At 40.8% G+C, this 27,997-nt stretch overlaps 1 protein-coding gene across 2 annotated transcripts in view; it reads right to left on the bottom strand.

Moving 5' to 3' along the window:
* Window positions 1-27,997, bottom strand: part of pcsk5b (proprotein convertase subtilisin/kexin type 5b) — a 118,781-nt gene that overhangs the window by 54,598 nt on the left and 36,186 nt on the right. For both annotated transcript variants that reach the window (XM_089119395.1, XM_039680388.2), the window contains exons 9-15: window positions 25,010-25,110; window positions 9,172-9,275; window positions 8,812-8,929; window positions 8,527-8,715; window positions 7,029-7,165; window positions 3,042-3,167; window positions 2,858-2,960 (exon numbers count right to left, since the gene is read on the bottom strand). In XM_089119395.1, coding sequence (XP_088975521.1) covers window positions 2,858-2,960; window positions 3,042-3,167; window positions 7,029-7,165; window positions 8,527-8,715; window positions 8,812-8,929; window positions 9,172-9,275; window positions 25,010-25,110 — 878 coding nt within the window. The remainder of the gene's footprint in view (window positions 1-2,857; window positions 2,961-3,041; window positions 3,168-7,028; window positions 7,166-8,526; window positions 8,716-8,811; window positions 8,930-9,171; window positions 9,276-25,009; window positions 25,111-27,997) is intronic.

Below are 27,997 nucleotides of genomic sequence, written 5' to 3'. Positions count from 1 at the left end.
TTAATATTTGAAATCTGTACATGTGTGCTCATGTCCATTTCACACACTAGCGTTCAAAAGTTTGAGGTCGGTAAGATTCTTGTTTCATTATTCGATGAAAAATACAGCAAAAACAGTAATATTGTAAAATATTATTATAATTTCAACTGTTTTCTATTTTAATAGTTTAAAATGTATTTGAAGAGCTCTTTTCCAAAACGCGATAAATGCCATTAAAAAAAAAATGAGTTTGTCGTGTCATTCTGCTGTGGACAAAACCCTTTCACTGCTCCATCAACGTTTCATGCCAAATCGCTATATTTCCCTGTTTAAAATGTACGGCAAGATACAGTTTCTTTCCAAAACGCGATAAGCGCCAGTCCTGTTTTTAGCCAAAACGCGATAAATCCTCGAATTCGATGCAATTCAGCACGGCGGCACTCTGAACAGAGGTTTGTTTATGTTCATTCATTCCTCAAAATGAGTCCTAGTTTTCTAATCGACTAGAAGTAGATCATTTAAGCCATTTGTCTAATCAGTAATCACATATATTGATTTAATTAAATAGGAGAGAAACCATATGAGCGTATTTAATTGCCTTTTCCGCATCTCAACGCATGCATAAAGCTTGCCACAAAGAACCGGGAAAAGTAATGATTATGCATGAAACATTTGAATTGTTTATTAATAAACTATGTTTTCTGTCAGTGTCAGCAACAAAGATAAAGTTGATGATGCTTACTTATCTTGCCATCTTCGCAGTGAACGCGCATAGGCCTATAGAAATACTTAGAATTAGCCTACATACGCAGAGAGTTGCCAATTTATTTTCGTTTTTAATTGTTTTGTTTAAAAGTATTTAAAGCTTTCTGTAGCTTAGTTCTCAGGTCTGTGAGGCAAGCATCGCGGTGTTTGATATATGAGACGCGCTCCGGTTCACCTGCGCGCCTCTGTGTCCTGATTATATTGACTGATATTTGCTTCTAATGTTTTAATCCAGTCAATTTGTTGATGAAACATTTATTAAAATGAATATACAATTTATAATAAAGGAAATTTACAAGCTTTCTACAAAACTTAATAAGTGGTCAATATCATGTCTGACCCAATCCAAATATTTTCCGATATTGGGCAGCTTTGGAATTTTGATCCTATCTTACTCATCTCATGCAGTTCCCTTTTCATAGCCCAATCAACATAGATGAAATAAGTAACGTAATATTATTAAACACAAATATGAAAGGTATAGCCTATGTTTTTTTTTTTTTTGGGGGGGGGGGGGGTTTAGCTTATATTTAAGCGTCACGCTGCTCCGCTTTGCTCACATGCTATGTAGCCTATACATGTGTGTGTGCATGTGCTGGAGGGGTGCCCATCCCTTTTTTGAATATATCGTTATCATTATTGATCATTTTTTAATAATTAGTTTTTCATGCATATGTTGAAATTGGTACTATTTGTTTGAGGTTTGACACTTTATTAAAAATGACTTTACTAAAAATGATACAAAAAATGGATGGATTTATAGCGTTTTGAAAAAAAAATTTACTTTTAAATTATCATGAACAATATTGTTGTTTGATTTAATAATCATTGTTCAAAATGTTCAGACTGAACCAATAAAACATTTCAACAGGATAATTTGAATATTCACAAAATGTATGTTTTCCTGAAAACTATTGAAATGGATTTATAGCGTTTTGGAAAAGAGCTCTCCATTTATTCCAGAATTTTTAGCATCTATTGCTGCAGTGTTCAGCATTACTTGATTCAAAATTCATTCTAATATGCTGATTTGGTGCTCAAGAAACATTATCAATCCTAATAACAGTTGTGCAGCTTAATATTTTTGTGGAAACTCTAATAAAAACAATTCAGGATTCTTATATTAATAGAAATTTCAAAAGAACAGCATTTATTTGAATATATATATATATATATATATATATATATATATATATATATATATATATATATATATATATTCTGAAGCATTATAAGTCTTAACTTTTGATCAATATAATACACCCTTGATGAAAAAAAGTATTTTTTTTTATCATACTGACCCTCAACTTTTGAATAGTAGTGGTTTCAGCACAAATTATATTTTCACTCTAAATAGGTCTTAATACATCCTGATCATGTAAATAAATGTTAATGTATTACTTTTTTCAAAATAACATTTTCAGTTAAAGTTCAGTTAAAAAGTCTTTTTTTTTTTTACAAATACCATGAATTATTAATTCATAAATATCAGGTTCAACCAAAACTAACCTTGCCATGTCATAAACCCATTTTAACGGCGTCAATTTTTTTATTGCGTGATTAACAGTCTTTTTGGCCTAGCAAACTTTGTTGTTTATTTCACATGCTTTTGCAACCTGACGCGGGTTGCGCGGCGCTACACTGCGCTCTGAAGCCCATTCATTTCACTGGCTTCACTGGACATTAAGCGAGGACATTAAGTTGCTTCATCGACCAAAGTGCAAGCAGATCTAGCTAGACCTGAAAAAAGACCAAAGTGATCTGTGTGTTTTTTCGTTGTGAACTGAGCTATCATCATCGCAGAAAAAAAAAATAACAGGACAAAAAGAAATCAAGAGACATTAAGAATAGATACAAATGTGCGATTAATCATGAGTTAACTATGACATTAATGTGATTAATTGCGATTAAATATTTTAATCGTTTGACGGCACTATTTTCTATATATAATGTGTCCGAAAAAAAAAAAAAAAAACGATGGACATCATTTCACGGACCCAAGCAACACTGTTTGTAAAAATGTGTTTAAATGACAAAAACAAACAAACAGAAAAGCAACACAGCAATCAAGTATAGTTTTTAAGGTGTAATAATGTTGTGAAAAGCAATATACCTGGTGTTGTTCTTGAACTTGAGGAAGTAGTGGAGGCAGGTGATGCACTGCTGAGGGCCTGGCCCTTCACAGCCATGGTCACCACACTCAGGGTGGCAGGAGCCTCATGTAAGAAAACACAAACTGATGAGCTGAGCTCTGAGAACTTCCACAGATACACAATAATATTAAAAAAAGCACTTACCCACATACTCCTCACTGTACTCGTCGTCAGACTGTGTCTCCGCCACTGAGCGAGGCTTGTCGCTGCGGAATGAGTACGGATGCACGGAGGTACCATAAAGTACCAGAGACCACTCTTTCAGCTTGCCTGGAACAAATTACAAGCCATGTGCAATTAAGCTAAGCTATCACATATCATTAAATTAGTATCTATCATCTGTGTGTGTGTATAGAGAGAGCGATCCATGTGATGATATACATTCGTTGATTTTTAATTTTTTAAAGAAATACTGTAGAGTTGTTAGCTATAGGCAATTTATAACAAATATGCACTAAATCGGTTATAATGAAATGTGGCTATGGCATTTGAAAACTGTAATATAACTGTAATTATGGCAACTGTAATATAACTTTTGTTTTATAAACATTACATCTAGACCAATGCAATACAAACATGAATTAAAAGGAGTAGTTTTTCCATATCATTTACTCACCCTCAAGCCATCCTAGGGTGTATATGACATTCTTCTTTCAGACAAATACAATCAGAGTTATATTAATAAATGTCCATCGCTTTGCTTCAAAAGGCCTGGAGCCATTTGGAGTTAGTTTATGATGGATGGATAAACTTTTTTGAAATTCAATCTGTTGGTTGCAATCCACTGCCATTATCAAGCTTGGAAGAACCAGGACTTTTTTAATATAACTTCGATTGTATTTGTCTAAAAGAAGAAAGTCATATACATGTAGGATGGCTTCAGGTGAGTAAATTATATGGTAATTTTCATTTTAAAGTGAACTAATACTTTTACTTTATTAATTAACTTTTATGTCTCAGGTCTTACTGCTGAAATTTGCATTATATATATATATACACACACACACACACACACACTATTTTGGCAAAAGTTTTGGGACGTCTGCCTTTACATGCACACGGATTTTAATGACACCCCTTTCTTAATACGAAAGGTTTAATATAGAGTTGGCCCACCCTTTGCAGCTACAACAGCTTCAACTCTTCTGGAAAGGCATTCCTCAAAGTTTAGGAGAGTGTTTATAGGAATTTTTTACCATTCTTATAGAAGCGCATTTGTGAGGCCAGGCACTGATTTTGGATGAGAAAGCCTGGCTCACAGTCTCCGCTCTAATTCATCCCATAGGTGTTCGATCAGGTTGAGGTCAGGACTCAGTGCAGGCCAGTCAAGTTCCTCCAGACCAAACTCGCTCATGTCTTTATGGACCTTGATTTGTGCACATTTTGGAACAGGAAGGGGCCATCCCCAAAATTGTCCAAAATCTATTGTATGCTGAAGCGTTAAGAGTTCTTTTCACTGGAACTAAGGAGCCAAGCCCAATCCCTGAAAAACAACCCCACACCATAATCCCCCCTCCACCAAACTTTACACTTAGGCAAGTACCGTTCTCCTGGCAACCATCAAACCCAGACTTGTCCATCAGAATTCCATTCAGAGAAGCGTGATTTGTCACTCCAGAGAACACGTCTCAACTGCTCTAGAGTCCAATGGTGGCATGCTTTACACAACTAAATCCAACACTTTGTATTACACTTGGTGATGTAAGGCTTGGATGCAGCTGTTCGACCATGGAAACCCATTCCATGAAGCTCTCTACGAACTGTTCTTGAGATAATCTGAAGGCAACATGAAGTTTGGAGGTGTGTAGCTATTGACTCTGCAGAAAGTTGGCGACTTCTGCGCACCTCAGCATGCGCTGACCCAGCTCTGTGATTTTACGTGGCCTACCACTTTGTGACTGAATTGTTGTTGTTCCCAATTGCTTCAACTTTGTTATAATACCACTAACAGTTGACCATGGAATATTTAGTAGTGAGGACATTTCACAAATGGACTTATTGCACAGGTGGAAACTTATTACGTTCCCACTTGAACTCAATGAGCTCCTGAGGGTGACCCATTCTTTAACAAATGTTTGTAGAATCAGTCTGCATGCCTAAATGCTTGATTTTATACAACTGCGGCCATGGAAGTGATTGGAACACCTAAATTCAATGATTTGGAGGGGTGTCCCAATACTTTTGGCAATATAGTGTGTATGTGTGTATATAAATATATATATATATATATACACAAAGACACACACACACACACACACAAAGTATATCATTTAGCATACGCTTTTATCCCAAATTTTTTTTAATAAATAAATACAATAGAATAGAATAGTAGTAAGGTTAGTATTAATGGTTAGTCTATGAATCAAAGGGCATCTTTAGCCGTTTCTTGAAACTGGCTAAAAACTCGGCAGCTTGGGTTGAGTTAGGCAGGTCATTCCATCAGCTTGGAACAGTCAAGGTAAAGGTCCGTGAAAGAGATTTTGTGCCTCTTTGAGATGGCACCACAAGGCGCCGTTCACTTGCAGAACGCACGCTTCTGGAGGGCACATAAGTCAACAACAATCATATATATATATATTAGGGCTGTCAATATTATCGTGTTAACGCATGATTAATTCATGATTAAAGCGTGATTAATTCAAAATCCTTAACGCGTTCAAATTATTTAAGGCAAATCAATTACTGAAGCAGGCAAATTGTGCAAATAACGTTATTTATGTCACACAGTTAGATTATCTTGGGAGTTGGAAGTTCAAAACATGGAGCATCAATGGCACAAGCACCTGTAACCCTAGTAGGCGGAAAATTTTATTCGAACCCTTTAACCCAATTTGGTTATCTGTTTGCGATCAATCACTGCTAAACGTCCCATCTCTGTATGTCCAGATGATATGCAAACTACGTTTCTCGGCTGAATAAGGCAAAGCAGCGTCTCGCAAGTAAAGTTTTAATGGATGCGAATTATAATGAAGGTATAGATGATTGCACTGACTAGCACACGTGTGCAAGCAAAAGCGAGTCTGTTATATTGATGTGCAAACAAACCATATGTGTGCTTTATTTTGTAAAGTTTTTTTTTTCTCTGTGTGCTTCGGTGTGCATAAATGTATTAATTATATAGACTCCCTACATAATTTGGCAATTAGGTGTCCTAAAAAGTTTGAGGAAAATTAGGGTGGCATGATATATCGGCATTATCAAAATATTGCAATATCGCATTCGATAACTGAATGATTTTAATACTTACGAAGTGGCTTTTACGAAGTTTCCACAGAGGAAGTTGCCTCTCGGATAGAGCGTAATTTCTGATTTCAGTTCTCTTCCGCAGCTTATATTGCCAAATACACATAAAATTATGTCAAAATGCCCATCTTGTTGAGTGAGTGGAGTAAACAGAAAGCGCGCATGTAACAATATCTTGGATTCATGACAGCAGCCTAATAAACCTGCCTCCGTCTGTGTGCGTAATGTCAATCAAACAACAATAGACGAAAAGAGAAAATTGCTCACTGCTCTTGACGGAATAACTTTTGTAGCTTGAATAAGACTCAGTGTATATTTAATTCATACAGTGAAGACTAAGCAGTGTTTTTTTTTTTTTACATTTGATTATTCAATTTCTGCTGTTAAATAAATGCTTAAAATGTTAAAATGATACTTGTAAAAAACTGATGTTCATTTGAAGTGATGCTTTCTTCTCACAAAAAGAATTTGAAACTTTTATTTTGGTTATATCATTTTTACTTTTTAAATATATTTAAATATAATTTAACTTTATTTTACACCAAGCATTGTCGTATTGCATATCGCATTTAACGTGTTAGTGCAAATTGCATTTTTCTTCAATATCATGCAAACTAAAATTTTGAGAGAATCACCCTTCAATCTGATCTGATCAGTTTACTTTTCTGGATATAGAAAATGATAACAAAAAAAAAACATGTTAAACAAGATATCATGTATGACTAATTTCACAATAAGTAAGCGATTAATCGCACAAAAAAAGTTGTGATTAATCGTGATTAAAGTGTTTTAATCTATTGTATCCTCACTGTGTAAGACCAAATGGTGTTTTCAAAGGTGAAAGAATGGCTCAAGTAACAGGTAGTGCGTTTTATATTGAGAAACTACCTGGTGCCTTCTGGCTCCTGAGTTGGGAAGGAGAGTCATAGATCTCTAGTACCCAGTCTCCAGCAGCTTTCTCGCCCCAGCAGTGAGTTGTCATGAATTCCCAGTTCTTAAAGCCCTCCATTGAGTGATCAAACAGCCTGCAATAACAATAAATAGATGCTACATTACAGCACAAAACACATTCAGCCACGACACTTTAAGCTTAAAAGGATACTCCTTTTTTGTTTTGGAAATAGGCTCATTTTACAACTCCCCCAGAGTTAAACTGTTGAGTTTTATCGTTATTGAATCCATTCAGCCGATCTCTGGTTCTGGCGGTACCACTTTTAGCATAGCCTAGCATACATCATTGAAGTGGACAAGACCATTAGCATTTCTCAAAAAAACAAAAAAAAAACAAACAAAAAAAGAGTTTCCATATTTTTCCTATTTAAAACTTGACTCTTCTCTAGTTACATTGTGTACTAAGACCGACGGAAAACATAAAAGTTTCTAAAATTTTAACAATTTTCTAGGCTTATTTGGCTAGGAACTATACTCTCATTCCTGCGTAATAATCAAGAAACTTTACTGCCGTACCATGAGTGCAGCAGGCGTAATGATATTGATTCAATAATGATAAAACTGAACAGTTTAACTCTGGGTGAGATGTAAAATGAGCCTATTTCCAAAAAAAGTGGAGTATCCCTGTAAAGTCGACTATTCGCTGATCATGGTCTATAGAACTTTTACACTCCGTTTCCAACAGTTAAAATGACAAATTAATACATACTCTGAGAGCGCTTTACAAGATATATTTGATTATACCATCTGAATGCTCAAAATTGATCAGGTAAATCCACATATTAAACAGCTTATTGTACACGCAAGTTAATGGCTGCTTTAAACTAATCCAGTGCTGCATTGTTACGCACACACATACCGATAGTAGCTCGCATGTCAAGTGCAGATTGCGCACACAGAAACATTCAGTAATGCAGAGCTGTATTGTCAAAACTTCTGTGATTTATCAATCAAAAAAGCTTAGAAACTGAAGTTCTATCATATACTTCTTAGTAACTAAAACCCACTGCTTCACTGTTAGTAGAGACGTTGCCAGGTAGAACTAATTCATACGCAACCACTCTCTCATATAAATTCATTCAAATGTAATCTTTACTTGGCTACTTTATCTGTATCTGATTCAGAAACAAGCAGAAATCTGAGAGAATTATAATGATATAAGAAAATAAGATTAACGAACTAATATAAATAAGCTGTTATGTAGGAGTATATTCCATTACTGCGCACAAGGCAACCCACGTTCGAGTCGCAGCTCGAGGTTCAGGATTATATGTTTATTAATGACATCATCAGCGACTAGTCGACTCTACTTTAATCACATAAATATCGAATCTGAAGCTTGAAACTTGGATCACTTCCACTGAAATTCACAATGTGCAGTCATTCTTGATCAATGTACCCATGTACTCAATATTTGAGCTAGTCTGTTCTGTACCTGTTGGCAAGCAGCTGTGACTTTGTCCCTGATGGTGAGGTTAGGTTGATTGACAGGTCTCCTCGCCGCGGATGAGTAATTGTTATACGTACAACCACATGCTCCAGATAAATAACATGATGGTTTGCATTATCCGTGCAGCCTGTTGCCTTGTACACGGAACGAACGACATGCTCTGGACGGATGGTTCTACAAGAAGGAAATCGTTTTATTTATGTGAGCATTTCTTATTACTTGTATAACATTATCAATGTGGCCTAATGTTAAAAGAGCTGTTGAATATACCTGATTTGTTTGTCAGCATTTTCCACGCAGATGTGCTGTGGGGGAACCTGTTTCCAGCGTTCTGCCTCTTTCACCATGGCCTCCGCATCCATTAGCCCAAAACCATACAGGTGACTGACTGTAAGAATATGTACAACTTAACTGTTCAACAAAAAAAATAACAATATGTACACAGATTTAGAGTTGTTATGAAAAACAAAATTACCACCAATCATGATGCAGATTGCTGCTTTAAAGGGGAAAATGCATTGTTCAGCACAGTCTGGAAAACCTACAAGACTGATCATACTCAGAAGTGTCACTACCTATCTAGTGATTTAAACAAGACAGGACCGCTTAAAGAAATGAAAAGCCTGTTACCATTATAACCAGCTGCATTGGTTTTCCAATCAGGAGCGCTGAGATGGCCAGCACGAGACGTCTTCACTACAATGTGTTGCACATCTCGCCACGTAAGGAAAGGACTGCAAAAGAGAGTCAAAAATCAGACATGATGGACAGTTACATCTATGTGATTACAAGCATTACTAAAGAACATCTTAGTAATAGAGACAGTGGTGTGCCAACTGTCATCAAGAGGCCCCAAAGATGTTCGAGAAGCAGTAGCAGCACCACTGCTCTGAATGTAACGGCTGATGGAGGCGTAAAAATGAACCAACGTGAAGATGAAGCAAAAAAAAAAAAACAAACTGTATTTAATCCAATAGAGTGCATATTTACAGTGGTAATCCCCACAAAACATAAATTGTTCAAAGTTATCTGTTCACAAACTTTCTGCTATGTCTACAAATTGACCCAAAGTAGAGCAATAATTATCTCCCAACTCACTCTACGAGCTCCCTTATGACACTGAGAGGCCCTCTTAAAAAGGATAAGCCCCTCCCACTTGGACTAAACCATTCAGTAATATAAGGAAATAAAGAAATTTAAGAAAGACAAAATATATATATTTATTAATTAATTATTAAGGTCTAACAATGCTTAATGTCCAATCCAACAGAAGACCAATCCCCCCCTCAAAACATGAGAACTATCACTCTGCGTTCTGTTGGCGGGAAACAGACATTTAAATATGGTGGCAGTTACTGTGACCAGGTTTAATCTGTTTGGTATTGTATCCACAAGTTTCCTACGCCCCATGAGGCCTTGCGTCAAAAGTGGGCGCGACTTCCGGTTCGAAGTAAACAAAGCGTGACTTGACATGCTTGACACTCGTACATTCAACAGTTGACAGTCATTCAAGTTATAGCGATCCAAACTAGCTAACGATGTGGGAACACAACCTCAACGAAATTCAAAAGGGTGAAATAACAGTACCTTTACCCTCCGCAGTAGTTGATTGGGAGTATTATAATAACATTATTAATAATCAATACTCATCAAGGCATGGTGACAGACAGTTGTGCGAGCTGACAAACAATTAAAATAAAAAATACACGCTTAGTCATTGTGCTTTGGAGTTTATTCAAAATTCTAAATGAATGTGCTACTTGAATACATTAACTGGCACATTTGGTATTCTGTCAACACAGGCTTTGATCCTGAGTTTAGGAGTAACATCAGTAGCAAACAGCCAATCACATGCTGATAGAGTTTATAGAATATTAAGAATTTAAACAAATGTACACAGGAAGATTCGTCGTCTTTTGGGAGGTGATGGAAACTACAGTCGTTGGCAGGATCACTCTGATTTCGTTTTCGGCTTATGTTCAAAACAATCACGTTTAAGCCACTGAATTAGTTTAGTCCGGTTATACATACAACCGCGAACAGCACATGTTGTCCCTGAGCTCCGTAACGACATCTCTCAGAAAGATTTGCGTCTTTAAATAGTAAAATAATTCTCAGAAAAACAGCTAGCCTCTTCGCTAACTAACACACAAAATACCATTGGAATGCTACTTCCGCCGCGTCACCGGAAGTTTCACCCACTTTATTTTTTACAGGAGCGCCCCTCGGAAACTTGTGGATAATGTTCCGGTACGGAAGTATGACAATTTATTTCCTCAAGTGGTCAATTGCAAACAATAAGCATTTAACATGGTGACTGGTCTTGCTAGTTTTCTTTATGCAATACATAAATCAATATAGTGAAATTAATGAACAATACATGTTACTAAAGAAAAAGGACATGGTGAGGACAGGAACAGCACTTAACCAATAAACAATCATTGACACACACACACACATCACACATACATCTGTGTTAACTTTTGTTAAATTGCGCAAAACAAATAATGTGTTATGGTAGTATAAAAATGTTTGTATGTATGTATGTATGTATGTATAGTGTGTTCTCAGTCCAATTCACAAAATAAGAGTCTCTATCTCAATCTCCAAACTAGATTTTTTTAAGGTGCTTTCACACTTGGTCTGAACCATAGACTGTAAAAAAAGATGGACGACGCCCCTTCGCTCTTTTCCATCAGAGAGAACTGAAGCCGCCTGTGTCTCGATATGACGCTGACATCTTGGAACTTGAGTCTGCGCACTTGCCCTTTTCGGGACCAGTCGTGAGCAGGAAGTAAAACCGCGAAATCAAGGCCGTGGCCTCATTCTCGCTGAATCAAACGCAAGCACACGCCTCGCACTTTCATTAAGTGGCCTCAGTCTGCTTCGTTCTTCTCCAATGATGTCTGCTGATTGCAGAACCTCGTTAAAATAAGTTAAATACAACTACTAACCACATAATCAACATTATTAAAAAAAGTCCGCTGGTGCTTCAGTGACTACCTCGCACAGAGAACCTGTCAATCACAGCTGTCAATCATGATGTCAGAGCACCGTTTTTATCATCACATAACTAACTACTGTAAAAACAAACTTATTTTAAAAACCAACACTTGAAATTACATCAACGTGATAGAAACTACAGTAAATGACAGAAACTATCTTTGGAAAAAGGATATGTGAAGTGTAATTTAATTGTTTAGTTGGTCTCGCGTCCCATTGAATAACATGGGGAGGCGGGGGTTATGAGCTATACTAGGACCGGTCACAGGGGGGCGATCGAGATGTTTTGGCTTCACTTTTGAGGGCTTGTGCGGCACGCTTGGTCTGAACCAGAGTTCGATTGCCCTCCCCTCCCCCCGCTGGTCTCCGTTCACATTATATTATTTGGGTCCGAGCCGCGTGCGCTTGCGTCATCGAGCTGCAGCCTTGTACCAATGTTGCTAGGTAATCTATCTACTTCTGTCTATCTGCAGCAAAAGTACTAAAAATGTTCCAAAAAGAAGCCAGTTTCGCAAAGACACACACACACGCAAACAAGAGAATGTTCATCAATAGTGGTTCACTTCCACTATTTAAGGTGATTGCTTTCATATCAGAAGGAAATTGTACCCAAGAACAGTTAAAAAAGAACACTTTTTTATAGCAGATTCGGGTACGACTCACCGGTCGGAGTTCATGTCATCCAAAAGAATCAAACTCTAATGTCAAGAGGACAGGGGAGAACACCAAAAGTGATAGTGTGAAAGCACCTTTTAAATAAAAAAAAACTCAAACCATTCTATTATAATGCAAAGGGAATCACACTTGCACTGGCCACAATTTTCAGCTGTAGTTTGAAAGTTCAATGGCTGGCTCTGTCTAGTTGAAGCATTCCCTCCCATAATTCAACATACACAGTGAGATCAAACATCAGACCAAAGAAAGATGAATGCCATGTGTCCCTGAATATCCCCCAAATTATTAAAACATTCTAACTCCATTGTGCTAGGAATATACAGTCACATGGCAGCCATATGTTGAGGTTTTCCCTCAATTTCCTGTGTAAAATTAGACACAGTTGAAACTTACGGAAACTTACGCTTCACGGCATTCAGAATCACACCATTTTAAAGCGGCCAGGATGCTCCTTGCTTTTTTTGAAATTGGGGATTGATGTTCTACAGAAACATACTCTATCATTGGGGGTACAAAGCTCTCTCACCAGTCCACCAGAACCGATGCTGAAATTAAGCAGCAAAAACTGGTGATATAGCCATGTCTCAAAGTACTGACATCACAGCCATGAACACAAACGATTAACCGTAATTAACTTGCAAAATGCCAAAACAATGAAATACCAAAGTTCAAGTTTTCATTTAGCTGAAAACTGAAATAAACCCAAAAATAAAGTTTTTTTTTTTATATTATTTTATTTTTCCAATTTTTTACATGGTATAAACACTTAAGAATTAAAAAAAAAAAAAAAAAAATCAGACAACCCAAAAATAAAGTTTAAGTAAATAACTTTGAAAACTGGGTAATTTAACTTTTTCTTGTAATGGCTGACGTTTACCTTTTTGTGCACAGAATAGACACTTGTTGCGTTTAAAGGACAACTCCGGCGCAAAATGAACCTTTGGTCTAATTACACATTGCTACCTAGTCAACCGTTATCTGAGATTTGTTTTCATGATTGCCGAATGTAAATAGTTTTATCTCTAAAAACAGTTTAGCCTATAACGCTAGTATAATGCTATTGTATAGGGCATAGAGTAATGACAAGTAAAAATCGCTTGTTATTACCACTAACAAGGCTCAAAATAGCCCCACACTTAAACGACAGCATAACAAAGGTCCCTACATTCAAACCGAAGCATTGAGAACTTTGTCAGTGTCCATACAGTTTAATAAGAAGATTTTTATACACACAGTCAACTTCGCGAATACAGGAAGAAGCCATCTTTGAAAAATAGTCTCTACCAGTCGATCTAAGAACGCCGATCCATGTCCACCGGTGAGATGTGAATAAGGTGATAATGTGAACGCGAACAGTAGGCTACGTGTACATATTGAAGAGAAGAAAACGGTTCGTGTTTGTGTTTCTTCCGAAAACAACGGACCATATGAGATTCTGCTCAGTTCAGCGCACATGGATCTGCGTTCGAAGATCGACTGGTAGAGACTATTTTTCAAAGATGGCTTCTTCCTGTATTCGCGAAGTTGACTGTGTGTATAAAATATCTTCTTATTAAACTGTATGGACACTGACAAAGTTCTCAATGCTTCAGTTTGAATGTAGGGACCCTTGTTATGCTGTCGTTTTAGTGTGGGGCTATTTTGAGCCTTGTTAGTGGTAATAACGAGCGATTTTTACTTGTCATTACTCTATGCCCTATATACTAGCATTATACTAGCGTTATAGGCTAAACTGTTTTTAGAGATAAAACTATTTACATTCGGCAATCATGAAAACAAATCTCAGATAACGGTTGACTAGGTAGCAATGTGTAATTAGACCAAAGGTTCATTTTGCGCCGGAGTTGTCCTTTAAGTCATGTCAGAGTTAAAAGCCACCACAAATCTCATAATTATGAGTGGGAAACTGGATTTCTGAGTTTGGGGCAAAATATCAATCAGAAAACACGGTGGACGCAACGGATGCAGCATCTGTAGTTGATGGTATATTTGTTGAAATGCATGAAATTATTGGATTGAACTTTACTTTAAAGGGGTGATGAACTGAGAAATCAAATTTTCCTTTCGACATCTAAGAGGTAATCATATTAGAAGAATATCCTGTAAGTTTCAGAACTGAAAACGTCCTTGTAGTCCAATAAAAGCTTTTATTGATACCAGGCTCAGCAAACAACTCGTTTTTCAAAGTGGGGAAATATGACGTCAAAGAGGATAAAACACCACCCCCGCAGAAGATCAACACCTACTTCAACACGGCCGGTTAAGCCCCGCCCACCGATTCGCGCATTAAACGCATAGCTAAATAACATAGATGCCTACCTCGTGATGACAAACCGGATCGAGCTACCGAGCAATACAAAATATTGTGAAATGCCTGGTTGTGGAAGAAGACAGTAACTTATCTCCTCTGGATTCCAATAGGACTGCATGGATAAACTATTTTTAATGACGTTCCAGCTGATGAGGTAAAACATTGTCTGTCTGTTCTCTTCATTTCACTGAGGATTGTTTTGTGAACAAGACTGGATTTGCAGACGGATTAAGAGTAAAAAAACGGTGCTGTGTCGTCTGTATAGCTGGGTTTCAATCACGTGATTATGACGCGCCGGATTCAGATGGAGGGCAGGGAGTGAAGAGCGCAATGGACGAGATGGAGGAAAGTCCATACTGTACTACTTTACATGCTATAACAAGAAAAAGAAATAAACAAAAAATCAAACATATGTTGGACGTGATCCTTACGTTATGAAGAGGAGCGATTTTTCAACTGAATTGAAATATTTTCTCGCCATTGAGGCGCTAGATATCAGCAACTACCTCGTCTTACAGACATACTTTGACTTTACATAGTTCAGAAACGTTCCACAAACAATCACTTAAGTTGTATTAACTCACCTTTGATAAAGTGATCACTAACGTTACACACACACACATTTTCCCATTCGGCTCCTCCCGACCGCAGACACAGGTTTGTAAGTAAATTTTTCAGAGTTTTTCGATCAATTTCTTGCATTTTCCCCCCGTATGAACAACAACTTTTGGTACACAATAAAAACTCCATGTGGTTTGATCGATTCAAGTAACTAAATGACTCAAAACACAGGCATTTTGAGTTTGTTATAGTGCTTTCTAAATACAGAAAATCACTTCCTGCCCTCCATTTGTATTTCGCGCTATGGCAACACAGTGGCGTGACGTCATATGAAAACAAGCTATTGGATCTGACAGGAATTGTGCAACACACGGACTCTGGGTCGAACATGAATGGGCGAATCATTCCTGTTGCCATTTTACAACATTGGACGTTTTCAAAACAATTTTCCCCAAGTGCATCGAAGGGTGAAATGAAACTCATTATAATATGCAAAACTGTTATCCACTCACAGCAGTGGGCGTTTACTTCAAAGTCTTCAGTGCGAGACGCCCATAAAAACCAACATGGGTGGTCGTATGTGTAGCATTTTTCAGCTAGGCTCAAAACTAGGTTACAAAATAGCCTATTACTTATTCATTTTGATGTTTTTGAATGCAAAAACCAAGCGAACGTCATAAGTTGACCTCAGAAAACAATATAATCAAATTTTTTTTTCTTTGCCTGTTTGTTAAAGTCTATCTGTCTATCGTCTGTATATGTCTGTCCTCCTCCCTGCCCATCTACGTCCAGTCTAATTCTGTCATTCAAAGTATTATGGTTGGATGTAGGTTTATCTGAAGTAATCACTGTTAGTACATGGTACATAATTTGTATTAAAAATAAAGAAAAACTTTTGTTTTTGCCCCCATTTTTCATGAGCTGAACTCAAAGATCTAAGACTTTTTCTATGTACACAAAAGGCCTATTTCTCTCAAATATTGTTCACAAATCTGTCTAAATCTGTGTTAGTGAGCACTTCTCCTTTGCCGAGATAATCCATCCACCTCACAGGTGTGGCATATCAAAATGCTGATTAGACAGCATGATCATTGCACAGGTGTGCCTTAGGGTGGCCACAATAAAAGCCCACTCTAAAATGTGCAGTTCTCTTACGAGAGGTTCTCTCGTATTGCGTAAGCTAGCTTACGCTACGGAAAGATTAATCTTTTCTGAGAAGTTGAAGCCAAAAAATTATCCTTTAATTTTGTATCCATTGTCAACGCAGTTCATCTGCAGCAGACCATGAGCGGGCTAGCTAGCAGCTCATTGGTTCGCTCAGGGAGAACTGCTACAGCCTATGAGGGAACTCGGTTGAACTCGCGGCCAATGAGAAGCTGACACGCTCTCATTGCGTCAAAGCCCGCCAAAACGGCGTGGCCCCAGTCTATAAATAGGCGAGTTTCCCGCTGTTTTCCGATTTTCATCAATTCAGCGAGGCTATACGCACCTGCTGATCTCCGAGAGGAAGCCGCGTCGCCATCAGGAAGGCATCTCTTAGCGAGCGTGGACAAAGTCTGAGGAAGCCGGCCGTCTTCGCCACCTTCACCCATCCTGTGAGCTAATGCCATCCGGCGACGTATCTTTACATTTGTATTTTGCTTGTGTAACTTCACAAAAGAGCAGCGAGCGTCTTTTTAAAGATGCCTCGCACACCTGCGGCTCATGCCGCGCCCCTCTCAGCGCCGGAGTCCCACGCTGTATGAGGGACGAGCCGCTTACATCTGTGCCGACTGCGGCTAGCTTTCTTTACTTTACAAGAGAGCTAGCCCGTCCCGTACATAGCTTCACCAAAAATGGGTTTATGGTGTGTTAGTTCCGCCGAGGCTGGACCTGTTCGCCACCATCACGCCCAGCCATATCACCCTGTAGCCCAAGACTGGTTGCCCACTGAAGCTAAGCAGGGCTGAGCCTGGTTAGTACCTGGATGGGAGACCTTCTGAGAAAGCCAGGTTGCTGCTGGAAGAGGTGTAAGTGAGGCCAGCAGGGGGTGCTCACCCTGTGGTCTGTGTGGGTCCTAATGCCCCAATATAGTAATGGGGATACTATACTGTCAAAGAGCACCGTCCTTCGGATGAGACGTTAAACCGAGGTCCTGACTCTCTGTGGTCATTAACCCCGGCATCCTGGCCAAATGGCCTTGTCCAGTGGCCTCTGTCCATCATGGCCTCCTAAACATCCCCATATATACAAATTGGCTTCATCACTGTCTCCTCTCCACCAGTAAGCTGGTGTGTGGTGAGCGTTCTGGTGCACTATGGCTGCCGTCGCATCATCCAGGTGGATGCTGCACACTGGTGGTGGTTGAGGAGATTCCCCTCTCTATGTAAAGCGCTTTGAGTGCCGAGAAAAGCTCTATATAAATGTAATGAATTATTATTATTATTATTATTATTATTATTATCTGCTCGCATAATTCAACTTGTGTCTTTACTGCTGTGGCTCAATGGTAAAACACAAAGCTTTTCGACCCGTGTTCGATTCCGGCTCTTGCAGATAATTTTATGCAGCTCTGAGCTCGCGGCCAGCTTTCTTACGTTACAGAAAGCAGCCGCGCTCTCCCGCGCACATGCGTCAGCGGCGACATGAGAAACGAGTATGTTTTTAGCCCGCCGTGGCCGGTTTGCACCCATTTCTCTAACGTTTCTCTTTCCTCGTTCGAGCGGCCGAAAATGTCTATATTGCATCAACGAGCCTGCCATAACCTGAACGCCTGCAATAATGCCAACATATTAAGAGTGACGCTATTTATGTTCAAGTGTAATAGGTTCCCACACCCCTGTGCTCACCCATATTAAAACACAGCATTCCCATGTCTAACAGAGCCCACTCTCTTAGCTGGCTATGCCGCTAGAGTGTTATCTGTAACAGATGGTTATCTGCCCACGACTGTGCTCACATCTTCTTTCTGCCCGCTCTATTACACGGCCAGGTCGCGCGCATCCCAGCCTCTTCAGTTTCTACATGCACCGGCCCCACGCGTGTCACAAGTGCAGCCTTTTCAGGCTATATATAGTCTTGTGCCGCTTACAGCGCTCACGTTTCTCACACGCACTTGCGCGCGCGTCACTTGTGCCGCCTGTAACAGGCTAAAATGCAATCAGGCATAAGTGCATAATGTCTGGCTTACGCCAAACATGCTATAAGTGTAGTATATGTGCCCACAGCTCAGTGTTCACTCCTACACACAAACACCACACCCGTGCCCGCGACCACACTCGCTCACACCGTGACTCGCTCCCCATTCATGTTTATCGGGAAGTCACTCACTATTGGCTGTTCGCGAGCAGTCACGCACAAGCACTGTAAGCACGGCCACACACTTGTTCAGCCCCCTACGTGTATACAAATACATGTGTATGTATTGTATACACACGCCTTTTGTGTAGAATATGTGCCCACGATCCTGTGTTCGCCCATACACAAAAGTACCACACTCCCGTGTCTCTATCAGAGCCCGCTCACATAAAGCGGACACTGCCCGCTCTAGTGTCAGAGTTCATAAGCGCGCCCACGAGCCGTGCACGCGTCCCTCCTCTGCATAAAAGCCTCTTGTGTAGAAAAATGTGCCCACAATCCTGTGTTCACCCATACACAAACGCACCAGATGTCCCGTGTCTCTCTCAGTGCCCACTCCCATAGGGCGGACCCAGCCCGCTCGAGTGTCAGAGTACATAAGCCCCCTCTGCCCGCTCTGTTACACAGCCCATAAACTCCTCTCTAAGTGTAAGTCCCGTTGCCTTAAACATTCTAGCGTGCCCACACACTTTGTCCAGCCCGCTATGTGCAACAATCAGGGCGATATAGCCATTCACCCACTAGCGTTGCGCTTCTAAGCATGGGAAGCTATTACGGTAATCCCCCCATGGGTGCTAAGCACAATAAAATACGGCTATCTGTTACAGTTCCGTCGCCGCCGTCCACGCTTCCGAGTGTGGCTCGAAAATACAGTGAGTTCAGAAGCAGCAAACACGCTTCGCTCAGAGATAGCAAAGCTTTTGTGCAAAAGGGCTATAGAGTTCCACCTTCTATGAGCGAGTCGGGGTTTTATGGACGTTATTTTCTTGTCCCCAAGAAAGACTGCAACCTCAGACCGATCTTTGATCTCAGATTTTTGAACTCAGATTTTTGAACAAAGCGCTCATGAGGAGACCGTTCAAAATGCTTACAGTCAAGAAACTCCTCACGCATGTACGCCAGGGGGACTGGTTCATCTCTCTAGATCTGAAAGATGCCTATTTTCAGATCCACATAAATCCCTGTCACAGGCCTTTTCTACGTTTCGCCTTTGACGGCCAGGTTTATCAATACACCGTCCTACCGTTCGACCTATCCTTAGCACCCCGTACGTTCATGAAAAAAAGCCCCTGCAGAGTCAGGGGCTACGAATTTTGAACTATTTGGACGACTGGCTGATTTTGGCACAATCACAGACGGAGTTACTGTCTCATCGTACAGTTCTCCTCGACCATCTGAACACATTGGGCCTCTCTGTCAACTGGACAAAGAGCTCACTTCAGTCCAGTCAGACGATTTCCTTCCTGGGAATATATCTAGACTCAGTGGCTATGACGGCTCGCTTATCTACACAACGCGCACGCCGTGTTCAGCGTCTCGCTGCATCCTTTCAGATGGACACCCTCACGCCTCTGAAAACTTTTCAGAAGGCGCTGGGTTACATGGCCTCAGCCTCCGCAGTGCTTCAGCTAGGTCTACTGCGCATGCGCCCCCTTCAGCTTTGGTTGAAGAGCCGTGTGTCTCACCGTACGTGGTCCACGGGCCGCCAGCTGATCAAAGTTACGCAGACCTGTATCTCGGCTCTGCAGCCATGGACAGTGGCAGAATGGTTTCAACGTGGCGTTACCATGGGGACCATCTCTCGCCAGACGCATCCAACTCAGGTTGGGGCGCGGTCTGCGAGGGCTCACCGGCCTCTGGCCAGTGGTCAGTTCAAGAGAGCTCCCTACACATAAGCTGTCTGGAGAGGATTGCGGTCGAGAACGCGGTCACATTTTTCCTCCTGCGCATTCGGGGTCAAAAGATATTGATCCGCTCGGACAATACAGCTGTAGTCTCCTATTTCAACCGTCAGGGGGGTGTCAGATCCAGGAACCTCTTCCTGCTGACGAAACGCATTTTACTTTGGTCCCAGAGCCACCTGCTCTCGCTAAGAACGACGCATGTGCCGGGCCATCTGAACGACGGCCCAGACAGACTGTCCAGGAACCCCATCCTTCCGGGAGAATGGTCCCTGCACGTTCAAACAGTCCAGAAACTGTGGTGAATATTCGGCAGGGCAGAGGTGGATCTCTTCACGTCAGAGGAGAACACTCACTTCCCATTATTTTTCTCAAAGAGCGAGGACGCGCTAGCCCAGGAGTGGCCCAGCCGCCTGCTTCATGCATTCCCTCCGGTCTCCCTGTTGCCACAGGTCTTAGAGAGGATCAGGGAAACACGCGACTCGGTGCTCCTCATAGCCCCGCGTTGGGAGAGTCAAACTTGGTTCCCGGAGCTCAGCTGTCGCAGACAGCCCCGTGGCCCATTCCAGTCAGAGCAGATCTCCTCTCTCAAGCTTGCGGCGGGATCTGGCATCCTCATCCTCAGCGCTGGGCGCTTCATGCTTGGGTGACCCACAACTGTCCGTTGCTTTGCCAGAGGGAGTGTTAAAACACGATCATGAACGCTAGAGCGACTTCTACTGGAAGCATTATGCGTCAAAATGGTCTGTGTTCTCAAAATGGTGCACCGACAAAAACCTAGACCCACTGCGGTGCGAGGTGTCGTCTTTGTTGGTCTTTCTTCAGGAGATGCTGGACAAGGGCAGATCGCTATCCACTCTCAAGGCTGCATATTTATACGTTGCAGCTGGTTTGTGTTCTGGGAAAAGGCGTTCGCTGAACCCCGACGCACGCAGTCTCTAGGAAAAGACGAGCTAGTCATCCACTTCCTCAGGGGAGCTAGAAGGATGAACCACCCGTGCCCCCCTTCGGTTCCCATTTGGGATCTTTCTATAGTTCTTGAAGCTCGGAAAGCCCTCCCGTTCGAACCATTAGAGTTTGTGGACCTAAAATACCTCTCGCTAAAAAACATTTTTCTGATTGTCCTGTCATCAGTTAAAAGCATGGGAGACCTTCACGGGCTCTCTTCTAGCGCAGCGTGTCTCGAGTTTGGACCCAATGACTCTATAGTCATCCTCAAACCTAGACATGGCTATGTCCCCAAAGCGATTGGTACCCCGTTCAGGGCTCAGGTTATTTCCCCATCGGTTCTGCCCGCATCTGATAGTGAATGTGAGGCCAATCTCCTTTGTCCGGTTCAGGCTCTGAGATTGTACACTACACGCGCTGCCACGTTCAGACGCTCTGAGCAGCTTTTCATTTCGTTCGGTGGGCGCACTAAAGGTCTGGCCGCCTCAAAACAGACACTATCCAGATGAATAGTGGACGCTATTGCTTCTGTTTATGCGTCTAAAAACCTGCCATGCCCTCTGGGCATCAGGGCTCATTCCACTAGAGGCATGGCCTCATCGTGGGCATGGTCCAGCGGCATTTCCATTCAAGACATATGCGTGGCAGCGGAATGGGCTTCCCCTTCCCCCTTTGTCAGATTTTACAATCTGGAAGTACCCGCCCTGCAGGCTAAACTACTAGCAGTCTAGTATGCTTCAGCTCTTCTGTTTTGAGCTGCACTATTGGGAGTCACACTCACACAACCGGCACGCCGCTTGTTCTTCCCTTGTGCTTATGTACTACACAATCCCGGCCCGCTTGCTGGCCCTTTCATGTTCACGTACATTATTAATTCCCACTTATAAGGGTCCCCCGGGACTCATTGTGGATGTTTAATGCGCATGGCGTTGACCATTTGTTCCCGTAGTGTAAGCTAGCTTACGCAATACGAGAGAACCTCTCGTAAGAGAATGAATCGGTTACCTAACGTAACCTCGGTTCTCTCTAGATGAGGGAACGAGTATTGCGTTCCCGGCCGTGCTTGTGTTACTAGTGTTCTCATTTCATTCAATGAAAACCGGAAAACAGCAGGAAACTCGCCTATTTATAGACTCGGGCCACGCCGTTTTGAAGGGCTTGACGCAATGAGAGCGTGTCAGCTTCTCATTGGCCGCGAGTTCAACCGAGTTCCCTCATAGGCTGTAGCAGTTTTCCCCGAGCGAACCAATGAGCTGCTAGCTAGCCCGCTCATGGTCTGCTGCAGATGAACTGCGTTGACAATGGATACAAAATTAAAGGATAATTGTAACAAGGTTCAGGGAAGAAGGAGACAGGAACCGGATATCAAAAAATAAAACTTTATTTGAATGAAATAAACAAACAAAATACCTGCCAGCAGTTCCTCGCGGACGACTGCTGGCTTACCAAAATAAAGTATAAAACACAAACAAAAGCAGGCCTGTTCCTCTCTCGATCATCCACTCCATCGCTCCCACTTTATGCCTCCGCTCCTTCGTGAGAGATACGAGATCGGTGTGCTTCGAAGGTGGTGCTCATTAGCAATCGCAACATCGGCCTTGCGACTTTCGGTCACGTCCCTCGGCCGTCTATCCTGCTCATCTGTGGCGGACAGCAGCAGGCTCTGGCCCACGGCGAGTGGCGGCGACTCGCGCACCATGCTCGATGGCACCGCGGATCCCCCACAGCGGCGAGGACCCTCGGACAGCGAGTTCCTCCCTCTTCCCGGGTTTCGGCACCAATGTAACAAGACTTCATTGAATTTTTCATTGAATTACATTGGACTTCATTGAATTTTTGTTGTTGTTTTTGTTTGTTTTTAAATTGTCATCATAACTACAATTTAATATTTACAACTCATAAATATTAACTTCTCAGGACGACTTAAATGCACCAACTAACATATTCAAAACATGTTAGAAGCAATGGCAATGATATCGGCCATCCAAACCCTTTCACCCCAAACCAAAAATTAATGTATGCTTTTCAGGCAAACTTTCTTGGCATTAACCTTATAGGTTGCCTAAATTTCTATTCATCACTTATTGAGCTCATATTCACACGACCACCCATGTTGATATAGAAGCTATTTAACAGCTTCAACTCCCTCGACTTTTGCACTTCTTATAACTTATTGTGTTTACTCTTACTGTGTTTAGCTCTTACGGTGATTTTCTGAAGTAAAACTGACGCTTCATCTTTTGTGTGATGTACAATAAACATTATTAAACTCATAAGTATATGTTGATTCATCATTCGGACCTGGTCTGAAACAGCAGACTTGTAGGCTATTAATAAATAATGGATACACACAGGGGTTAAAGTGGGCCAGAACGGTCCGGAACTGCGTTCCGGCACCTCAGATAAATTAATGAATAAATAGATTAATTAATCTCAACGAATCTCGCTGCTCTCGATATGGGCCGAATCGACCAAACAACCTCTTTCCTGCCCGCTAAACGTGAACGATTGCAAATGCGTGAAACGCACTCACGGTGGTTGAGCACGGAAAAGTTTTAGGTTCGATACATTTCGCCTGACATTTGTTTTCCCTAGCCACTGTTCTATAGGGTCTCACAAAGAGATCAATAGCATGATTAGTTTTTACATTATGTCACCATTGTATATCGACATTAAATATTCGTTCAAAATCAGCTAGTGCATTAATGCTGCATATTTATACCTGAGAATGCTTTGACGCGTTTGCACAGCGCATGATGAGGGAACGTCTGCCAATTCCACCAACTGCGTTAAACGAAGCTATAATTTGTATTATTTAAAATTACTTGTCAAATTCCAAAGCTTGTAGAAGGTTCCTATTGGCAACACTGACCTGGTAGCCTTAATTAAATTACCTTGTTTAAGATAATAATTCATAAAAAATATAATTATCATTTAAGATTACCATAAATTGCACTAAAGTTTACTTAAATTAAAAGACTATCAGTCAAAGTTCAGCTTTAGGAGGGGAAGAAATAGGGCAGGTTAAGGAGACTGAGAGAAAAAGAAATATGTAGATGAGGAGCAGATATTGAAACAAATAATATATATTTGATATATTAAATATAACAGATATTTGACAAAATAATCTAATGCCCGCTGGTATGGTTTTAAAGCTATTTATTATCCTTTTTTTGGCCTTCAAAAGTCTTAAATTGCACATATGTAGGTCAGAGAAATCAAAATTTTCTTGGGGGAGCTGGGAGCATGCCCCCGAACCGCCCTAAATATTTCTTATTTTAATGCACATGTCGTGGAAATACCCTAAAAGTATTCCTATACCACGATACTCAAAATGTTGTCCCGAGGTGATTAATTTTTCCCCAGTTGCACCTACACAAAATTTGAGGGTTCCCCCATCTACCAAATCCCACTTTAACCACTGGATGCATACAAGCAGATGACAAATACGTTATAATAACCGTAATTAAACTACTAAACTATACCTGTTCCATCTCTATACAGCACTCTGACTCTGTAGGCATTATTGTCCGACTCGAAATGAACACCGTTACTGAGAGTTTCTGATATTATCATCATTCCGTGAGGTGAAATTGTCCAGACAGACTGAGCGCGAGCTCATGAAGCTCCACCCCCTGTGCCGGCAGTAGCAGCTTATTTGCATTTAAAGGGCACACACTAAAAACAGTGCGTTTTTCTGAGGCTCAAAAATGACAATTTAAACATGCTGTAAAAAATTATCTGTTTGGTATTTTGAGCTGAAACTTCACATACACATTCTGGGGACATCAGAGACGTATTTTACATCTTGTGAAAAGGGGCATAATAAGGGACCTTTAAGATGCTAATTCTACTGATGTGGCCTGGAGAGAATATCAGACCCTTTCACACTAAACAGCTGTTAGAGAAATGAGAGCATATAACAGGTTTTGGTGAGGAGTTAATGGCTTACTTTGCTTCCAAAGCAAGAGCAATGATCCCTGCTGCCATCGGAGCTGATGCTGATGTTCCAGTGTGACTGTCTGTGCAGCGGTGCCTCAGATCTGTCGTGATCTAACAAGAGAGACAAACAACATCATAATTATTCTTGTGTATTGAGTTAGCATGTTTTTAAGTTGTAAATAAAACCTAAAGGTATAGTTGCTTTCAGCAGTGACAACATAAACAAACGGTACAGCGCATGTGCATTAATCTGGCCCAAACTTAACTTCCGGCAGACTGCGGAGACAATCCATAACAAGTAAATAACCTAGTAGCTGGTATTTCTTGCCAGTCAAAGAAAATAAATGTTACCTGGCCAAACTGAAATGTGACACTACCAGATCCGTTGAACAAAAATTGGAGACAAGATGCTTTTCCACCGACGTGTCTGATTTACCGCAGTGTTAAAAAAAACTGTGGCGAGCGCGACGGCGGGGTTTGATAAGGTTAACATAGCTCTCCTTATTAGCTAGGCTTCTTACATGATTGCTAACCTTTTTTAAGGTGGGTCTCCACATTGACAGCATTGGATGGATCCGTGCAGCGCTGTTTATGATACTAACCATTCAATACACAGACTGGTCCGCTGTCAATGTGTTTGCGAGAGAGAGAGAGAAAGAGAGAGAGAGAGAGAGAGAGAGAGAGAGAGAGAGAGAGCATGCGAATATGTGCTGCACGCAACTCTGCAGTCAATTACAACTTTTCCCATCTTAAATTGGTAAAAACACGGAAATCAATATGTGGCGGTCAGCGCTGATAATGTGGTGGGCTGCCACTAATAAATGTATGGGAAACACTGTACCGGCTATCAGTCAGATAAAAATACCTAGGCTATTTTGCTTCCTAGGTCAGGTTGCACCCCACAGCTACAACCTGATCATCAACTTAACTTTCACTGCATTTGTAGTCAATGCCATATTATCCAGTAAACACTAATAAACGAACAGAACGGAAGTTAACTTTGGGCCAGCTCATCACCATGGCAACGCGTCTGATGAAAGCGTCTATAGCGGAGGATTTTCTTTTTCCGGGTGGGTAGTCTATTGGTCCACCTAAGTGTCAATCATTCTGGTGATATGTTTACGTAAGGCCGTCGTACGTGCTCATCCCTATGTAGTTTTCACTTTCAGGTGCATTTTGTCGGAGTTACGGTTTCAGCCATTCCTTTGAAAATGGCTGAGGGTCGAAAGAGAAAAAATGTATACGAAGTGTATGATAAGAAGAGAAAGGCCGCAGAATATAGAAACAAGACCAGAGTGATTTTGGGTGAATATCACACGCTGGCGTGCGCTAAAAGCACAGGTTGGGCTTCTCACTGATGCCGCAGTCGTGAAGATTCTACTAGACAGGTAAAGTTTGTCATGCTATTTGGAGAAATCCATTTAAAATCACTAGTAAAAGTTAAATGCAAGCTACTTAGCAATGCTAGCCCTGGCACAAGTCATGCACCGCATAGACACGGTAAACATCTCAATTTGTCTAAAGTAGCCTTTTGACCAAATGGTATCATGCTGAAATATTCTAAAACCTTGTGTGTTTATTATTACACAAATGCAACAAGCTACTTCTCCATTACATATGCAACTATGTATAAAAATTACGTATTAACAATGAGACATATTAGGTTAAGGACCAACGTAATAGCACTGCTTATATGTTGCCATGTAACGTAATTGCGATTTGCAAAATAGTTTCCTCAGAACGTATTTCGTGTGATAAAGGGTTGTACATATCATGTCTTGAGTCCTCGGTCACTCAATCGATCAGTATAATAAGTAAATAAAACACGGAAGGGCATTTTACTTTTGTCTTTTTTATGAATGTTTTTGAGTTAGTTTATAATTTGCAACATAATAATTGTGTAAGGCGTAATAGGCGTTCCCTCTCGGGAGCAAGAGTGTTGTGTTTGTGCATGTGCATTTTTTTTTTAAAATGGAGAGGGCGGGTCTTCTCTAAAATTCGGAAAGATCCTCCGCTATACCTTTAACATGTACACTGTATGACGTAAAAGTAACAATACTTGACTGCTCCTGTTACAATAAGCTTCACGGTAAACACTTCAAATATGCAATAGACAGCTTTTCTGATTACAAGTGTGTCCTAGCTGTTGCATTGTTATTTGGGTTTAGTTTTAGTTACCTTTAATGAGCCAGTACATTTTTTTATCACTTGCATTTCCAACAAATCCGCTACTTCAAAGACACATAATGCACTAAACCTCAAAAAAGAAATCCTGCCAAAGTTTAATTTTTATTAGTTAACTGCACTTCAACATATTGCAGCACTTACTGACAATGAAATTTGCTATAAATGTGCCATTGTGCTACACTTAGCAGTAAATTACCATTACTTTGAGACGTGCCTTCCTGTGTAATTGGGCAGTAACTGGAGAGTTTTTATCTATTTAAGCTAGATCAAATCAGAAGACTTAAGAAGATTTACGATATGAATCAGACTAGGGTGGGTTTAAAGGGCCCTCTGTGAAAATGTGAAAAGTGACTGATTACAGACAAGCAGTAAATGGACGGAGTTGAGAAAACTGAGATTCTGTGAATTAAAATGACCTGAAATCTGTAGAAGACAACAAAGAGAAGTGCTAATGTCTGTAACACTGGGCCTCAGAAAGTAAACGCGTATCGGGAAAGGAGTTTGAAAGTCAATGTGGAATTTCACACGTAACTCTGAGACAAGCTGAGAGACAAGGAAGAACTGTCGGTCTGTAACTCTCAGAGGAGTGCGTAAAAGTGTGTGTGGGCTGTGTAAACCACAGCAGTTAACAACAGGACAGTCCGATGACACAGTGACCAACAAAGCAGATCAAACACATGCCCAAAGAAATACATGAAAATGCATTAGGCGTGTTCTTATTAGCAAATAAGAAAAAAGAAGCCTGTGAAAATAAATATGCATTGTTAATTCTGTCATCATTTTGTCTTCACAACATAATTCCCCCCTATTA

Source organism: Pimephales promelas, chromosome 14 (assembly GCF_988280905.1).
Source record: "Pimephales promelas chromosome 14, fPimPro1.hap1.1, whole genome shotgun sequence".
NCBI classification, from domain to species: Eukaryota; Metazoa; Chordata; class Actinopteri; order Cypriniformes; family Leuciscidae; genus Pimephales; species Pimephales promelas.
Note: the sequence above shows the minus strand (reverse complement) of the source record. Positions and strands in the feature narration are given on the sequence as shown.